The 18,542-nt window shown below is 39.1% G+C and overlaps 1 protein-coding gene across 5 annotated transcripts in view; it reads left to right on the forward strand.

The window, feature by feature from the left end:
• LOC122831770 (plectin-like) overlaps window positions 1–18,542 on the forward strand; it is a 145,826-nt gene that overhangs the window by 15,656 nt on the left and 111,628 nt on the right. Inside the window, exon 1 of one of the 5 annotated variants that reach the window (XM_044118210.1) lies at window positions 8,271–8,495. The exons of the other annotated variants lie outside the window; for them this stretch is intronic. Coding sequence (XP_043974145.1) covers window positions 8,405–8,495 — 91 coding nt within the window. The 5' untranslated portion in view covers window positions 8,271–8,404. Of the gene's footprint in view, window positions 1–8,270; window positions 8,496–18,542 lie in introns of those variants that run through there. 5 annotated transcript variants of the gene reach the window in all.

The raw sequence follows: 18,542 nt of genomic DNA on the forward strand, positions 1-18,542 counted from the left end.
AACAGTTAACAGATAAGTGGCATTAACAATCTGCATAATGCTTATGAAAAAAAAATCTCTTGGTCATTCTAAACACTGTTGAAATAAAAGAGGAACTTTATCAAAGGTCTGCCTCCAGTTACGTCTGCCTTAAAACGGTGTTTCAGAAACGTGAATGTTTGAATGGCTATAATAACAAAAACAAAAATACAACACAAGAAGCCTATTTTTAGTGGCCTAGTCGAATTCTAGACTGAAATGCAGTTGAGATTCTGTGTCGTGATCGTAAACAGGACACGCTCAGACGTTTTGACGGTTGTGAATTAAAATGATTCCCACCCCCAAAAAAAAGAGTGAAAATAATTATCCTGGGCGAAAGGAAAGCTGGAGTCATTGCTTCCATCAGTAACTGGGTTTCTGATTGGTTTGAATTGTGCTTTCCCTTAGTTCATAAAACTATCATTTGAAAGCAATATTTTATCTTTATGATTAAATAAGAGGAAAAAAAACGCAGAGATCAATAAAACCCACTTTTTCACTGCAATGTCAGAATTTCTCTTTAGCTGCCACCACCGTCTGTTTTGCCAAAGCAAATTGTAATTTCATACAATCACAAGTACTTGTACACACCTCTGCGGTCTGGATGACATATTTATTCATCATCTCAACTATTTATTTAAAAAACTAAAAAAAACTAAAAGCAATAACTTGGTTACGTCAAGCCAAAGTTCGTAGGTTGTTGCTTACTATCAAGGCTTTGTAGTGGATATATGAGGGATACCCAACTAATTTAGCATCATGGCGTAATCTTACAGAGTTACTACCCACAATGCAATGTGTCTGTCAATGTAAGTTATGTCTCTGTAATTGAATTGTATTTTCTAAGAGCAGCCTTCATGGTGTGTCTGCTCCGGTGTTGGCTGTTAGGCGGCCGGCAGCAGACATCTCCACAGAGCGCTGCTCAATAATTCATGACCAACAGGCTATGATCTGATCCTGAGAGAAAGCCGCACACAGACGCTCGCTCACTCACACACACCTGCTGTATGCGGGCATGAATCACGTTTATGAACAGAGCCCTGAATATTTCAGCGGTATGATGTCGCAGGCTGCCGCACGTTAGGCAGCGGACTATAAAACTCACCCGCGACACGTTGTGTTGTCATTCTACGGTGTGATGGGAAGGAAGGAGGACGCGAGCCTTTACTCACTTTTTATTCGTTGTGACTGTGAAGTGGAATGTCTGTGTTTTATGCGTAAGACTCAGGAAAGTGTGCTGTGTATTTGTCTTGAGCGCCTCCGAGGCAATGCTTCCACACTCTTCACATCGAGAGGCAGAAACTTTCAGCCCTCTGTCAGTTTGGACAGAGAGTGTCTGTAAACATCAGTTCTCAACTCTCGACTCCCGAAATGTCCCAGTTCGAGGCGGGTACTTTGACTGGGACGCTGTAACAGACGAATCATCCGATCTAAACCATTCGATTGTAGCTCCAGGTTTCTGTTTAGAGGTTTTGCTCTGCTGAAAGTTGAACTTCCAACCCAGCATCAAGTTTTTTGGTTGTTTTCTAATCGTTTTTTATCCAGGGTGGTGTGTTAGCTGCATATTCCCATCAGCTCCTCGTTCAAGAAACACTCCTGTTCGATGTTCGGAGTGTCTGCCACTTTGTGAAGCTTAAAATGTTACATTTTTGCCTCATCTGACTGGCAAAGAACCTTCTTCTTCTCCTGTTTTTGCTTTTGCTGCATCCTCCACATTGCTCCTGTGAAACTGCAAATGGAACTTCTCATGACTTTCTTTCAACGATAGATTGTTGTTGTTTTTTTGCCACTCTTTCGTAAAGACAATAAAGCTTTTCTATCAAGTCATTTATTTTGAGGTGTTCAAAGCTTGGGATACTGTTTTCTAACCTAACTCTGCCTTTAATTTCTCTTCCAAACCTCTGAGGCCTTCACAGAACAGCTGGTCCACTAAGTTTCTCCTTAAGGCAGGAGCATCAAACTAATTTTCCTTTTGGACCATATCAAAAATCTGAATGTTCGTAAAGGGCCGGTTGTGCCAGAATCTATTGATAAAATGATAAAATTTATAAAATTGAAATGATATTAAACATCTTTTCACACTGATCAGTCCATCCAGGGATGGTTTTTTGTGTTTTATTTTCGCAATCACAGTTACAGTTTTGGGTTGACAATTTAGAAATATTTGTAAGGAATTTTTACGATATTTGTGCTAATATATGATGTTAAATGTGACTCTCTTTTAATCGCCATATCAATCACAGACTATAACTTAACTTCACATCAAGTATCGCTGAGGCAGCAGTCACTTAAACCCAATGTTTTTGACCAATTGTGAGAAAAAATCTGCAGTAAAATCAGATTTTACTGTGTGGATTTGCTGATTTTGTGTGAATTTTGCGGATTTCCGAATAACTGGAGGGACTTATTGATGTAATTTGGATAAAAAAGCTACAGTGGGCCTTGAGGCATTTGGGTACACTGGATTTTATTCAAATCAATTTAAAAGGAGGATGAATACAAAATACCATTTGAAAGCCATGTAGAATAATCCAAATAATTATGTACTACTTTGTTCACTTATCACATAAAATCTAAATAAAACAAATTGAAGCTTGCTATATCTTGAAGAAAGGGGAATCAATGCTTTTTCAAATCATCACTACAAGCAGCCTTCATAATAAAGCATACTATTAAAAATAGAACAAAAATCTATCTTTCTGCTGATACCAGGCGATTTGGCTTATGGACTTTTCTCAAGTAGCAGTTTACATGTTTGTCCAGCAGGTGGCGATTCACGCTAGAAGAGGCAGGTCAGCCTGCAGTATTCATTCTGAAAAACCATCACTGCGTCTGGAAAATATGTCACATTTTCCATCCTGTTCTCAAATAGCACTTACTGCACAGTGAGCTGCTTGTCTCCTCTCTCTGACTGAGCTCTGCTGTATTTCAGCAGACAATGGGTTGCATGTCGTTTTGGGAAAGCCTTTCAGACTGAACTGCTTTTTTGCTTCAGTTTAACAGACTTGTCCTTTTGTAGCTTTCTTTATTAAAAAAAAAAAGAAAAGAAAGAAAGAGAGGAATTGGAAGATGGAATGCTGAAACTTGTAAGGTTTGCCTTCTGGAAATGAGACACTGCACAGTTTGGTGGATCTGGACGAATTGAGGGATCAGCAGCAGGTTTTGTTTGGGTTATCCAGAAGAGGGAGCCAGGCCTGTGTTCGCTGTGGTCTTCCACGCCTTCTTTGGCTGTCCATGGGAAAATATTACCACCGATTGCACCATTCAAACACTTTTTATAGATGTGACAGCAGGGGTGTTGAGAAAAGTCAGAGGATAGATCACGGCTTGGTTATAGGAGATCACTCTGAATACTTTTCACATTTTGTACAATTGTGGTTTTTAGATACTTTAAGTTGTTTAAAAAAATGTAATCTATCAGCTGGATGTTCAGTGAATGTTCTCAGGGTTTTCAATCACCCATATAACTTATGTAATGTGTTTGAAGAACATCAAAACTGCATTAAGATTTAATTTATCAAAAGGCTCCTGAGGGTAAGCTGAGATAGAGCAGGACATTCGAACTATCAGTCGGTCGGCACAAAAGATCTCCGTATTTCTGTGTTTTCACGCTCTGTTCTGGAGAAACATACTTTGATAATCCCTCTCCCTGGATATTTTCACATTTGTAAAGACTTTTAGCTTGCTGTCTCACCAAATAGTGTGAAATAATCTTAACACTGTAGCTGTTCTTGTTTCGTGAGTCTAGTCAAGTAGATTACCTAACGAAAGGAGACATGGCTGAAGGAAACAACAGAGAAAACGGGATCAGAGTTTACTGGGAACCCGTGGGGGCTGTCTGACCAGAGTCGGTGAATAATCTCCATGTTGAAAATTTGTTTAACATAAAGGTACTCGGGAGGTAAAATATATAAAAACACATTGCACATTAAAACAAACTCTGTTGTACCAACAAATGGCAAAAACTTGAAAAGAAAGAAATCTTTTTAAAATGCAGCTGTCCATATTGAGAAACATTTAATGCAGTCTGCTATGCATTTTTAGAAGTTTTATAAATCCTCTCTGATAAACATAAGCTATTTTGAATCTTAAGTAGCTGTTTACCCAGAAATGTGTCCTGGTTTTGTTGTTTTCAGCTCCTTCCAAAGGTCCTCTCTAAGTGACATTTGCAAATGCGGCTGGAATGCCGTCATTAAATACTTGTCTGACTTGAGTTAGCACATTAAGACTGTATGCTGCAGTGGGAGACGCAAACTCGGTGTCGGATCTTTAAATGACAAAGCTTGGGTGTGTACCTTAAAGAATGTACACATGTGCCACCAGCAGCCCTGCCTGCACCTGTTGAGTATTGTCGAAAGAGAGATGTGGAAAGCAAAACACTCTTCCTCTTCTTTGCAACTTCACAGAACTTTAAATTCTCAGCCAGATTCACACATCGTAGGGAGTTTCGGTTTAGCTAAACTACCCAGCCTCAGCTTCGGGCTGGCTCCAGGTGAGGTCACAGGAAGCTGGCTTAATAAGGCTTGTAAAACTGTTAAGTGTCTTCAAATTGAAAGTGATCTTGTAGGAGCCTGTGCCAGGGAGTGTTTACAGCATGTGATGTGTTAAAGGTTTACTCCGTGCAGTTGACTCTCACTATTTAGAACAGCTGCTATCTTGATGTCACAGAGTGAACATGGTAACTTTCCCTTTGGCTTCCTTTATGCTACGATAACCTCTGTTCAAAATACCACAGTTTTGCAGTGTCATGGTACCGACATAGAGATGCGAAACAAAAATGTAAGACGTGTGACAGATGCTTTATTTAACACAGAAAGGCAGTGAATATTCCTTTTTATGTTAAAGTGTATTTATGTCATTTTTCTTGTTTTGTTTTTTTTTTTTGTTTTTACTCAGGAGTGTATTTCAATTAAAGTTGCTTAATGTTGAATACATGATACATTTTAAAGTAACACTAGGAGTTAGGGACTTATGATATATCAGGACTAATATCAGTATCAGTATTTTTTAATTTTATCGGTATCCATTCAATGAATAAAACTGAGCCGAAATGAACAACCAATATTTATTTTTATCTTATTGCCGTCTGTTTCTGATAATTTTCATCCCCTAAAGGTAAAACGGTAGTAAAATATATAAAATATCAGGCAGATGAGCAATATTAAGATCTGATGTCGATATCAGACCAAATTTTCATGTCACTGCATCCTTATTTGGCAGTTTATCAAGCTCGTTAATTAGCTATTTAGTTCAGCTTTTGGCTCAGGTAGCTAGCCTGCAGTCTGCTGCTTTACAGCATGGTTTTCCAAGTTCAGTTCCGAAATGGTGTTGCCTGTAATAAGAGTAATAAGAGGTGGTACTTTCGTTTGCACACCATGACTGGGTTTTGTTCTTATATTTTTACAGGGTACCCCATACTAAATGATACTCTGCTGTAGATTATTTATGTAATGTATTAATAACTGTCTGTGTTTTTGCTCATTTTAAGTATTTCCCCAACAATTAAATCTGCCGTTCTTGCTAGAGAAATGTTTCCGGGCATCCTTCCAGTCAACTGACCATAGTCGTGTGGCCAACAAGTATACATTGTGGCCACTAACACTTTCCTGTGAGAAATGATTATAAGGTTTTCGGTTCAGATGAACTGTACAATATGGAGTTTGTGGTTTTGAAACTGTAGCAGAAAACAAATTTAAACGGTAAGTACAGTCTGGAAACGCAAACCCTTTAATTCTGTAATATGAACAAAATGGTGAAGGTCTGCAAAGTCTAAAAATGCTGCGGAAAATGACAAACCCCTGTGTATGCGGTGGAGAACTTCCCCTTTGGATCCAGCTTGAATATACAGAGGCGCTCACGCTCCTGCTGCAGCGCTAACAGGGAGTTTAGAGAGTCATTATCGTGTTTCCTGTCAGGAAGGTCTCCTGACTGATGTCATTTTGGCCTTGGCCAAAGAAATGACTGAGAGTGAAGCTTTGCAGAGACTTTACTTTTCCTACATCAGATCTCTTCTGTTGTGCCAAGAACATCAAGAAAATCCCCTAACAAGACATCACTGGATATCTCTGTTAGCTCAGACGATTTTCTGTTTGCAGTCATCATGTTATTAGCCACATGTAATGCTTCTGGTACTAATTTTACATCTTGTTTGGAGCTAAGGTGTTTGTTTTTTTTTGTTTTTTGGGGGGGTTTTTTCAACTGTGACTTTGTTTGTCTTCTTTTACTGACTTGACAGGTTGAACCCTGTACTAAATATTCAGTAGTTGCCCCAAACTTTGATCTCTGTGGAGGGTGTCAAGGCCCGTATCTGCTCTGAATGTGACTATGAACGTATTAATGGTGAACCAGGCATCACATTTTCTTTTCAGAAGATGATGAAGGCAGGAACCCAGCTGGAGAACTTTACTGCTGCACAGGCAGGAAGGATGTTCTCCGACACCTGAGGCCTGAAATTAAATAGAATCACTCTTATAAGTTACTTTAGCATCTAGAACTCAAATCTTCTGGTTCTTAAACAACATTTTTCTAGTATTTAGAAAACGTTTTACTAGATAACTCTAAAGTGTATTTTGTAGCTCTTTTGGACCTACCTTTACCTAAATAATGTTTTACATATTGCTACATTTTATTATTTGGGTCCATTGCCATAACCACCAGTATTTGGTGGAAAAAAATCATTTTATAAATATGTTTTTAAAAGAATGTATTGCAATTGTTAATATGTATAGTAAAGGTGTTCTTTATTTTTTTTTCTGGGTAGACCTGAAATCTAGACTGATGATCTAGCAGAGTTAGAAAATGTGACCAAAACATTTTCTAACTCTGCTAATCTAAATGGAGTTACCATAATACATTAGCGGGGCACTAGCTGATCTGAATGTTAGAAAACAGGATGCAGAAATTCCTTAAATTCTTTACTTTAATAGTGAGTATAAAATGTATAATAACTCGTTTTGTTTTGTATTGCTTTAGAGCTTACAGGCTTTAAATGGATCGTGAATCAGCTTTGTGGATCAAGGGGCCCAAATTAGTAGAAATCTACTGTGGCTGTTTGGGGACAGTTTGCACACTTCACCTCAGCATCTTATTTTGTTTGTGTGTTCAGCCTAACAACACAAATCCATGTTTAAGACTCTTATTTTGAAGTGACAAAGGAAGTAGTTCTTGAACTGTTTTGTTTCGATAAAGGGTTCAGCTAAGAAAGGTTGTTCGTCCGGCCAGCTAACATCTCTCTGTTACAGAAGTACTGAAGAGGCATCCACCACCTTTGAATGGTTTGTGCAGTTTCTCCAGTCAGCAGAACAAAGCAACAATGACAGAAATGTTTCATTTGTGCAGTGGTTCCCAATGATGGGGCGCAGTACCGTTGCAGGGGGGGCGCGTGAAGCAGTGTGGATGAATAAAATTAAAAAAATTAAAAAACAGTTAAACAAAAGTGTTTCACTGTAAAGATGGTTGGTAGTTTGTTTTGTTGCAACCTGAAGTGTGAAATAAACTTCAGTGGAGTTTGAAAACACAATATGGGTATAGGTTTATGTCTGGTTGAACGATGTGTGCGCCCAGTTGTTGTTTTTTTTGTTTTTTTGTTTTTGGGGGTATTTTATTGTAATCCATAGGGGGGCCCAGAAAATCTTTGGGAACCACTGCATTTGTCAGAAATCTGGCTAATGTAAACTAGATTGACGTCTGTTTTGTATAGTAGTGTCAGCTGCATTTAAAATCAGAAACAATCAATTGCTATGATTAGAAACTCTTTGAAACCTATCAAAAAGCATCTGTGAAAATTAGCTACGAAATGAACTACAACTGAAAAAATTACAAAATGTTGGGGTGAAAAGACATTAAGCCCATTTTTTTTTTTTATTCTGGTTGTAGTTAATAATGTTATTATTCTCATTTTTATATAGTTTTCAAATAAATTCCAGACTTTGGATCTCATGTCTAATCTAATCTAAACTTACTCCCAGACTAACAGAGCTGGAGAGTTATTGGACGGCGTTCTGCTGCTGTCTCATTTCCTCTGCTGCTGTGTTGGTGCTGTACCAGCAGAACCCCGTGTGTGTGTGTGAGTGAGCCGCCTGCGTGTGTATCTTTAAAAGGTGGGTCTTCCCATTTCTATTCGTACTTCTGACTCAGGCAGCGGGAGGGTGTAGAGGAGATGAAGGGTGGGGCCATAGTGAGGCGTTGCGTTTAGGGGGGGAGTGGCGTTGGGCTGCTGAGTGAAGTTGGGAACTGTGGAGGTTTCACACAGCTGAGAGAGCAGGCAAAAGGACAGCACAGGCTGTCTCACACTCCATTCCAAAAAAAAAACAAAAAAAACAACACAACCTAGAGGAAAGATAGAGGAGGAGGAGAAGAAGAAGAAGGCGGAGGTTTTAACGGCTCGATGGCTATGTACGAACCTGCCTACCTGCCTCCCAACGCTGAGGAGCAGGACTTCATTCAAGCTTATGAAAATGTCAGAGAGAAATACAAAGGTGGGAGCCTTCGACACTTCTATCAGAGTGATGGCAGCTAGAGCATGAAGCCATGTAAAAGATGGAAAGGATGTCTTAGCATTTGTTGTCGTTCTGGGGAGGCGCGGGGTCAAATTCATCTGTCTATTTTTGGTGTTTCTGACTCCACACAGGTGCAAACATGCGACCGCAAACACACCTTTCTCACACTAATGTGTGTGTGAGAAACATTTGTGTGTGAGTGTGGAACAAAGCAGCAGTCACGCATGCTGCATCTCTTTGCTGCTGAGTGTTTTATTGATCGTCACACATGCTTGCTGTCACTCTTCCACTCTCGCGCGTTTCATTGCCCGAAGTCCAGTGGATTTGCGGGAGTACTTCGCTTTGAAGTGCAAACGTAACGGCCGGCTCAGTGTGCTGACCTCTGACCTCGGTGTTGAGGGAGGGTTTGGGGGGGAGCTTGGCTGAAGTCTGAGTGCCGTTGATGGTTGTCATCTATCCAGACGCAGCAAAGACATTAACAGGTGCTGCTGAGCAACAGGGAAATTCATTAAGTCCCCCGCAGGCGGAGTTTTTTGCTTTTCCTCTTCAGTTTTTAATCCCGTTTTATACCAAAGTTAGCTGGTGGGTGTCGATTCACTGAATTACTTTACATAGTTTCCTTTTTATGGAGATCCTCATGCACTTCCAGCAAATAAAACAACAAAAAATACTAGAAAGTAAAGCAGGAGTTTTGAAGATGAATTAGTGGAAATCTACCGCCACACATGGCTCGTCTTTTCTTTTTTTGCGATGAGGCAAGCGTCACTTTTTATTTTAGAGCCTATAGTTGCCTATCTTTCCCTCGAATGTCAGCGGTTCTTCACTTTCTCTTTCGCCCAAGGTCATTTTTCGCCCGTGCTGCGTATTCAAATATTTAAAAGAAGAGAGAGCTTCTTTCAAGGACTGGCCCAGTTTTTCTCCTTCCCATCCTGCTTTTAAAAGATGTTACTTGTGACTTTGTAGCTTACTGTCTGCAAAATGCTGGCCAGTGTGACTCGACCAATGGGATTTGTCATGTCAAAGTTTCTCTTTTTGCTACTAGGGGATAATGAGAAGCAGGAGCTGCTCCTGTGGCAGGTGTTTATGTTCCATGTTCCTCCGTGTTTCCTTTCTTGAGGGTGTCTGTGCGCCGCAGTGGTCCACCTCTCCTTATTAAGACACACAGATGACACAGCCAGTTGGAGAGTGGCCTCATATCTGCCATGTTTCATCTCCCCTTTCTGTTCAGAGCATGTTTCATTTGTATGTGTCTGTTGTCAAGCAATAACATTTGTCGGTGTTCATTTGTGCCACGTAAATGTGCAAGATAATGGGTTTTCAAGGCCGTGTTATCAGCGTGTCTGGGTTGACGCTGACAGAATGGCTGCTTTGACTTGCAAAAGGCAACTTTTCCACATTTTGTCACATCTCAACAAACGTCAAAATGTTCTACTAGGATTTTACTGGATGAGGCCAATTTGAAGCAGTGCTGAATTGCGGGTAGGGAAATTGAACGTGATTTTCAATTTAAACAGCATCCGTGGGCAGCAGTTTGCAATCCGTGGCAACGGGTTCTAAGTTGAGTTTAGCTCTGGACCAGGCCACTCTGGCATGTTCATATAAACTATTCCTGGGTCTCGCCCAATGACCACACATGGATGAGCGGTATGGACAATGGACAGATGAATGGGTCTTCTGTTGCAGATTTGGTTAACAGTTGTGATCCTGCCAGAAGCTGAACGTTTGCCTCAGTTTTGAGTCTTAGACAAATTTTCTTCCAAGACTGCCCTTTATTCAGCTTCACCCATCTTCAAATCAACTCCGACCAGCTTCCTGGTTCGTGCTGAAGAAAACCCTCTCCTCTACGGTTCACAGTGTGGATTGTACTTTCAGGTTTACTTGACTCCCATCATGATTGGTTTCATCAGGGAGATTGAAGCTTTTGAGTAGAACAACTTTGACAAAACACTGTTCCTCTTCACACACTTTGTGGCAAATTCGGTTTTATTTCAAAAGACATTTTTATGTCTAGTATAGTAGCTTCTATGTCCAAAGACTTTGTCATTTGAGCTATGGTAACTCAGGGTTAACATGGACCTTTGAGAATGCTGTTTTGCTCTTGCAACAGAAGCATTGATAACTCTTATTGGGGGGGAAAGGCATATCTTAATATCACCACTTGATGTTGGTTTATTACATACAATTCCAACAAAATTCATTGAACTCTTTGGTTCTACGTAATGCAATGTGCAAAATATTAAGGGTTATAAATACTTTTGCATGGCACTACAAATTACGCCTGTACTGCAGTCAGTCTTCAAATCAAATGAAGTTGAGCCACTCTCATTTGTTTAGGCCCACATTTACGCCTGACACGTTGTCATGCTTATTTTCGAACGTTTGAGAAAAACTTTCTCTCAATCTAAAAACTGAGGTGCGATAACACAAAAAGTTTTATCTAACTGCTTAATATTTAAACTTTCGGGTGACTCAACTGTCCGCTGCTTACAACTCCGAGCTGATATCATGTAAAACCTCTGCTGATTGTTAGAAAGTTGCTTCTTGCTATCTTCTACATGCTACCATGCAAAGAGCTAATTTGACTATGTAATTAACAAGTCCCTCTCGCTGCATCTGATAGGTGTGTGTGGGCATGTGTGTGTGTGCCTGCTAGTGCTGTGAGTGTATGCTTTGTTGCAGACTGGCATATTTGTGTTTGTATGTTTAGCATTAAATCCCACGGCAGAACCGTGGCAAGAAAGATTTTCCTACCTCTCCGGTCTTTCCTTGTCTGATGACACTGAGTGTGTGGGCTGCGTGTTTTCATAGTAAAATGATAAATGGTATTTATTATGCTTTCTTTCAACTCCTAGCAGTAAACTTTGTCCCATGCTGCTGGTAAAAAGGCTTTCCAACTCACATTTGTATCAAAGAGAGGGTAACTACATCATCCTGTGGAAGTATCCATACGCCTTTAAAAAAAATTTCACAAACTTTGTTGCAGTACAACCATGCCTTAGATGTATTTTGTTGGGATTTTATATGATAAATCAACACAAAGTATCACAAGTGGAAGCAAAAGGGAAAAAAAAACACCTCACTTTCAAATTGTCTTACAAGTATAAATCTAGAAAATCCAGTGTGACTTTGTATCACTCAGAAAAGGTATTGATATCATTTGCAGTTGCTCGGCGAAATTCTCAGAGGTTTATTGTCTAGAAGCAGCGCCATGAAGACCAAGCAACACAACTGACAGGTCAGGGATAACACTTTAGTGAAAGGTTGGAATGGTTAAGCAGTACAGTGGATCCCTGGTCTTTGTTGAGGTTAGTTGAGTGGTCTAAAATCTGCAAATAGTTGAGAACCCCTCTAAAACTGCTTATAACTGCCTATTAAAACAACAAATAGGTCTTAATATTTATGAATGCACTCAGTTGAAACCGTCTTAGCACTACTGTGGAAGCTAACATCTGTAGTCTTCCTGATCTATTCCTTTGGGGGGTACATCCAATTAGCGGCAAGGAAAAGAAAATGTTCTTGATTGGGTGCTTTGTCCATATTAGCAAATAGTAAGTAAAGTAGAATTGTGCCTTGATTTTTCTGCTGCATTTTCCTTTGAACATTTTAGATATGATCTAGAAACAAAATCCACAATTTAGCAAATCTGCGCCAAGAACTTGAAGGTACATTGAACAGAAAAATCCTCGAATAATGAACTGTGTAGTTCACTGCTTGTACCCCAAACTTTAAACCGTCAGTGCAGTCCTGGTTAATTAATTATCCCAAAATGCAGAGTGTGGGTTAAGTGCAATCCTACCAGAACATGGCCGTCTACTGACCGTACTCTGACAGGCTGAGCGATGAGCTCATTAATCAGAGGAGCGACAGAGATCTGCAGCTAAGGTGGAAGAACTACTAATCATGCAGTTCCCCCATTTGAGCCAGGAATAAAGTATCTTAGTCAAACTTAACCAAATTTTAGGCCTAATGCAAAATACTATGAGTACTATTGTATATTCCAACACAAAACATCTGAACATACCCTTGCAGGGAAACATAGTGACTGTAAGCACCATCTTCTAACTACTGGGCAAACTTTGCAAGAGGCTGTGAAGTGCGTGATACTTGGGCAAAGATTCCCCAAACATACACCCAGCACTTTGACAGAAAAGATTGTCAAAAACACATTTGTGTGTTAGAATGATCCAGTCTGGGATCTAAATATAAATCCAACTTTTTGGATTCAAAGATGTTGACTCACAGGTGTTACTGTTCACGACCTGTTCTGCAAAAGCTTCAGTTTCTATAATGCACAAATCTGGTAAAGAAATCAAATGATTTGTTGTTGCAGCAAAACTTGCTCCTGCGTAGGATCGTGCTGGATATGAAATCCTGTCAAACCTTTTTGATTTCTATTTGTCACATTAAAACCCCAGCAAGCTTTGTTTCAGTTAACAGTTACTTTCTAGCTCCCACACAACAACCACCTGGGACAATATCAACCAGCGTATGCCTCTCTGCTGAACTGAGGTTGTGTGTGTCTGCAGTCTTTCCAGTCCTTGTTCTGTTTTTGCTCTTTCGGTTGGCGTCTTTATAAGTGAATTTCATGCTTCTGATGTTCAGTGGCCAGGCATTGAGAGCAGCTGACCCTGGAGTTCATTGAATCGTTGCCAATGTCAACAGTTTATGCGTCTAAAACAACTTCTTAGATCAGACCATAAGTTATCATCAGCCACCTTTAAAGAACACAATCCAGAACTGAAAATCCAAATTGATTTGACATCACAAATGCTTTCCAAATGAATTAGGGTCCAGTTATAGCGTGTCAGTCAGTCTTGTCTGAGATTACTCACCGCTGTCTCATTGCCTTCTCTGAATTGTAGATGGCTGGGGGGTCAAGGCTTGGCTGTCATCCCGTTGTCCTCCCAACTCAATTTGTCCCGGCAGCTGATGCTGATGTTACTGGGCTTCTTTAGCAGGGAATTGCCCCGATCATGGAGGCAGTGGGGGCTTTTCACAGTGCACAGCCACAGCTAACCTCCATAGTCTGTCTAAATATAACTGCAGTCGTATTCAGTTTAGTTATGACACATGAAGTTTCCAGAATGTTCTTGGCTAAAGAAATCAGACTCTTTTGAAGGATGAATAATTTTATTTCATTATAGAATAAAATTTTGACTCATCTCTGTAGCTTATAGAGATGATTTTCTCTTTGTAGATGCGGCAAACTCTGCTTCAGATATAAAACATTTTTGAATTTGATTTAGTCATGTTTTACTATAGAAACATGGGCTGCAAGGTTGTTTAGAAAGTAGTTTTTCAAACTTTCAAAACTAAGAGAAAGTATCTATATACATATATGTTTATTTATTTTCCAAAAGAACCAGAAAATGCAGCTTTTCAAGACTTCCCATGGAAAGCAAAAATATCTAACCTCAATGACCCACATGTACCTTGTTCTCATCTATAGAAAGGATACTTTTACTTATACAAATAAGAAATATTTTCAGAATACTGTATGTGGTAATATACTTTGAAATAAAGAAAGTGCTACCTGATGTGCTATGTTTTATAATTCAGTCAAGTTTATTTGTGTTGCACATTTCAGCAACAAGGCAGTTCAAAGTGTTTTAGGTCACAAAAACATAAAACTCATCAATTAAAACGTGGCATTTTCCAAATGCCATCATGCTGATGTGTAATTAGTTCTTTATTGGGCAAAAGTAGCTCTCAATAGTTGGGATTTTAGTGTAGATTTGTTATTTACTTAGTGAAAACAAAACCTAGTGTACTTTCATTGATACAAAGGATTAAAAATGTTTGTTTTTTTCATTGCATATTTTACCTAAAGTTCTTATAATAAGGCAAACACTCAAGAATCGATCCTGTCAATACTGGAACAAGAGACGTTATTGACTTGTTGAAATGATGACATTGGTTCAATAATTTTTCACATCTTTATTTTATTGAAGTTGCACATGGACACAACAAAAACATGACTAATGCAGGAGTGAGAGGCTGGATGGGCATATGATTTTGAAACAATGCTGTAAATGACAGAACAATGGAAATCTGAGACATTGGCTGCATTCATAGGATGTAAACAAACTGACCAATGCAAACAAACCTTAAGGGCAGCGCCTTATAAAGACTCGCCAGCTGTTTTTGCTAAGGGGAAGAATAAGTAAACTAATTGTTGGGGTCTGTTGTTTAAAAGTTGAAAAAACTGATTATTGTTTTCATAGTAAAAGCGAACCGAACTGTGAGATGTTTTTGATTCAGTTCTTCTGCTGCTGCTATGAGAGTGAAACTGTAAGAAAATGTTTTCTGAATCATTAACATTTTCTTCTTTATTGGTCTTTCCCATGTATTCATAGTCTTGGGCTGATTGATTGCCAGAGGCTGGGAAGTGTTCGGATGTCAGACCTAATAATATTTCACCAGAAGAGCACTTATCTAAGGAATTATGTTATTTTATGTATGACGTTTTTAGCTATCTCCATTTTTATTAGTTTTCCTACTTTTGGTTTCTATTTTAGTCACACGACTAAAACGAGTTTTCACTTTGCAAACCTACTTTTCTTCTAATAGCGGCTCAAATCTGGCCTCTATTGAGCTAACTTGTCATGGTTACTGATAGGATGGAACAGATGAGATGATTATCACAGGAATGCAATGAGATTTTAGCTCATCTCTTTTTCATATACAGACACAAAGTTTCACTTCTCTGTTAATAATCTTAATATCGTACACACCTGGCTTTTTAAACTTTCCTCAGTGTTTACATCAGTCTGTGATGTTTCTGGACTGACACATGCCACTGGACTACAAAACCCAGATATCGCATAGCATTTATTCATAAACGGTGACTGAAGTGGCGACTTTCTGCTTGTCAGGTTGTTGCTTTATTTCCATTTGTTTTGATGGTTTAAAGCAGAGAAAATGATTATCTCAGCCTGTTCTGTTTTTGGATTCGCACCAAGCTGTCGGGTTTGATTCACCTCCGCAGCTGCAGTACTATTGACAGTGGACTAATGTTGCTTTTCAGGTTTGACTTTTAGAATGCGTTGACAGATTTAAGGCAGTTTTATGACTTCAGCTGGTTATGTGAAGTCAGTAATTTATAATTAATCTGGCACTCGACGCTATAGGAACTTCAGCTTACATTGATATTACCAGATGTTTCTTAGATTACTTAAATCCAAAAACAAGGTGCGATCACCAAAATGCATCCATCATTCATTCATTCACTAATTTTTTGTCCAGTAAAACTCCACTATTTCCATTTGTCTTGATTTCATAGAACAAACTAACAGATTCATAACTGGAATTCATAAAGTTTTACCTTCTTGCTCAACTCTTTATGGCTATTACCATTAGAAAAGCAGTGTTTCATTTATTTGTAGTTTGGCCAAATTCACATGTTTCTGATAGGAAACTGACTTTGAATGTGTATGTGTTTATAAAGACATACACTGCAAAACACAGAGTCTCACCAAGTAGTTTTGTTCAAGTTTTTAGCACAAACATCTTCATACACTTAAAATAAGAAAAAGTCAGCTTACAAAATTCCTTAAAATTGTAGAAAAAGTTCTAGTTCCATTGACGGATTAGTTTAACGTATCACAAGATATTTTTCCCATGCAATCTACTAAAGGAACTAGTACTTTTTCATCAATATTTAGTAATTATTGACTAAAACCAAGCTCGTATATCTTGCTGGAAAGTTAGTTGTAAGTCAGTTTTCTCTGTTTTTTAGTGTACTAATAAATTTGCACTAGAAACCAGTCCAAAACCACTTGGCAAGACTTTGCGTTTCTTGCAGTGCACATGACATTTTTGGTAGCATTTTCTCTCATCTGCAGTCCAGCCAACTGAGGTCAATTTTTAAAGTTTTTAACAACTCTCTGGCACCTTTTATTCAAACTCGACATGAACAGCCTTGCCAGTGGAACTTTCCAGTGACAGTGTTTCTGTCCAGTTTGAATTAAGATAAAGCGCAGCAGTCGGTGTCTGTCCGGGGGTAGCTCGATAAATCAGCTGGGATAAGCATTGTGCTGTGACAGCTGATAAAGTAGGAAAGGAAAACAAAATACAAAAATTTTATTTACTTTTTTTAAATTTTGTTTTATTTTTTTTATTTACGCCCACGCCTCCCCTTTCTGCCTGGAATAGATCAGTGGTGAAAGACAGCTGAGGGCGGAGGTCACGCCGGGGCAGGATGTCGTCAGTACGAATATGCCGGGATTCCTTCAGGCCCTTTTAAGGGAGAGAAAGAAGCAGCGCTGTAATCTTCAGCCAATCTGTTGACCTTTGTGTCAAACAGCTAATGATTTTGCAGAACAGAGGCTGCTCACTCTTTAAACGCCTGATGCTCTGGTGTTTATGCCTGTTTAGCATGCGAGAGAGACGGAAGCCGTAAAAATAGCAAAACGGTGCAGACAGGATAACGTTTGATCCAGACCTGCGTTGCACTGCAGAATATTTCCATACATGCATCATTTTGATTTGCGCTCATAAATACTAAAGGTGTAACTGTGTGGGGTGTAAGGTTTTACCAAACTTGGACATGTTGGATTAATAACACAGAGGCGTTTTGTTCTCCTTTTGCTTTCAGCTGGAATAGTAGCTGACTGCTCCGATACTCAGAAATCCAATCTTTTTCCACTCAGTGAATGTATCACACCGAAGTGCTAAGAGAACGAGCTAACAGCAACACTTTGGTGTGATTTCTCTTTCATCATCAGCTCAGTTAGAGAAAACACAGCAGGTGTTGAAAACTATTTGAGATACTGTATCTTTAAGGGCTTGCTGCCGATTCAAGATGCTGAAACAAAGCCAGAGTTGTGTCTGCTGGAAGTGTTGCTACTTTGCCGTGTCATGTTGTTGCACTTTTAGTTGTTTCATACCTTCAAGCTGGGGAAAGATCAAGTATATCTGGAGGACTTTCTGTAAATATCTTTCCTGTAATACTTTCTTAGTTAATTAATTTGTTTACTTTAGTCATTTACACTTTGAAATAAACATGGCACGCTTGATTTAGATTGAAGAATTCAATGAAAGAGTAGCATGAAGAAAAAAAAATGTTACATGGTTGACTATACCATATGCAACAATCAACCACACAGAGAGATCTTTAGACATAAACCAGGCAATTTGTATATATAGAAACGAATAACAAAGAAAAAATATCTTTGTAATGTTGCCGCACTCTACTGAATCAATATATTTCATCATACCTTGAAAGAATATTCTGTTTTATTATTTTCTTAAAAGTAATAATTGCTCTATTGTCAGATTTGTTACATAAACTTCATAAAAGTTTTTAACTTTTTAAGTTTTAATTGACAATAAGAAAAATTAGGTCAAAACTCAATAGAAAACAGAGATTGGAAATAATCTGCAAATCTCTGATTAGAACATACCTATTATACACTGTTTCTTTTTTTTTTTTTTTTACCAATTTGGTTCCATCAGTTGTTTTATCTTTTATTTCTGTACACAGAGATTCTTGTGTTTTACTCTCACATGTAAAGGTTTCATAGAAAGTTGATCTATGTCTTTCGTCTTTACAAAGTAATGCCAATGAATTCATTCGTTGTGCACAGATCAGTGTATGGGCTGAGCCTTTCAGCCTTCCCTCTGCCTGAACATTGCTGAGTCAAGCTGTTCCAGTGCCGCTCGGCGATTTTGTAGATGACGATGTTTGCGTTTTATTAAGTCTGACATCGTGTTTGCTCTCACACAGCGTTCAGCGCACATCCCGAGCAGCAGCCTGAACAGGGTGGCAGCTGTTATCCAGTCGTCAGCGGGGCTCCCAGCGTTAACGTGAGCGAGAAACCCTGTGGTATTCAACTCCAGCCTCTCCCTGATTTTCACAAGCGTTGTAACACACGGCTTCCTGGTTTTTCTCGGAGGGAAAACCAAAGGGGGGGGGGAAAAACATTTGTGTGGAAACTATTTAGGTTCCAACACCTGTGTTTTGTCTGATACAAAGGCTTTTTGTGTCTTCGCTTTGTACGCGGGGCGGGGCCGTGACGCTTTATT

Source organism: Gambusia affinis, linkage group LG05 (genome assembly GCF_019740435.1).
Source record: "Gambusia affinis linkage group LG05, SWU_Gaff_1.0, whole genome shotgun sequence".
Lineage (NCBI taxonomy): Eukaryota > Metazoa > Chordata > Actinopteri > Cyprinodontiformes > Poeciliidae > Gambusia > Gambusia affinis.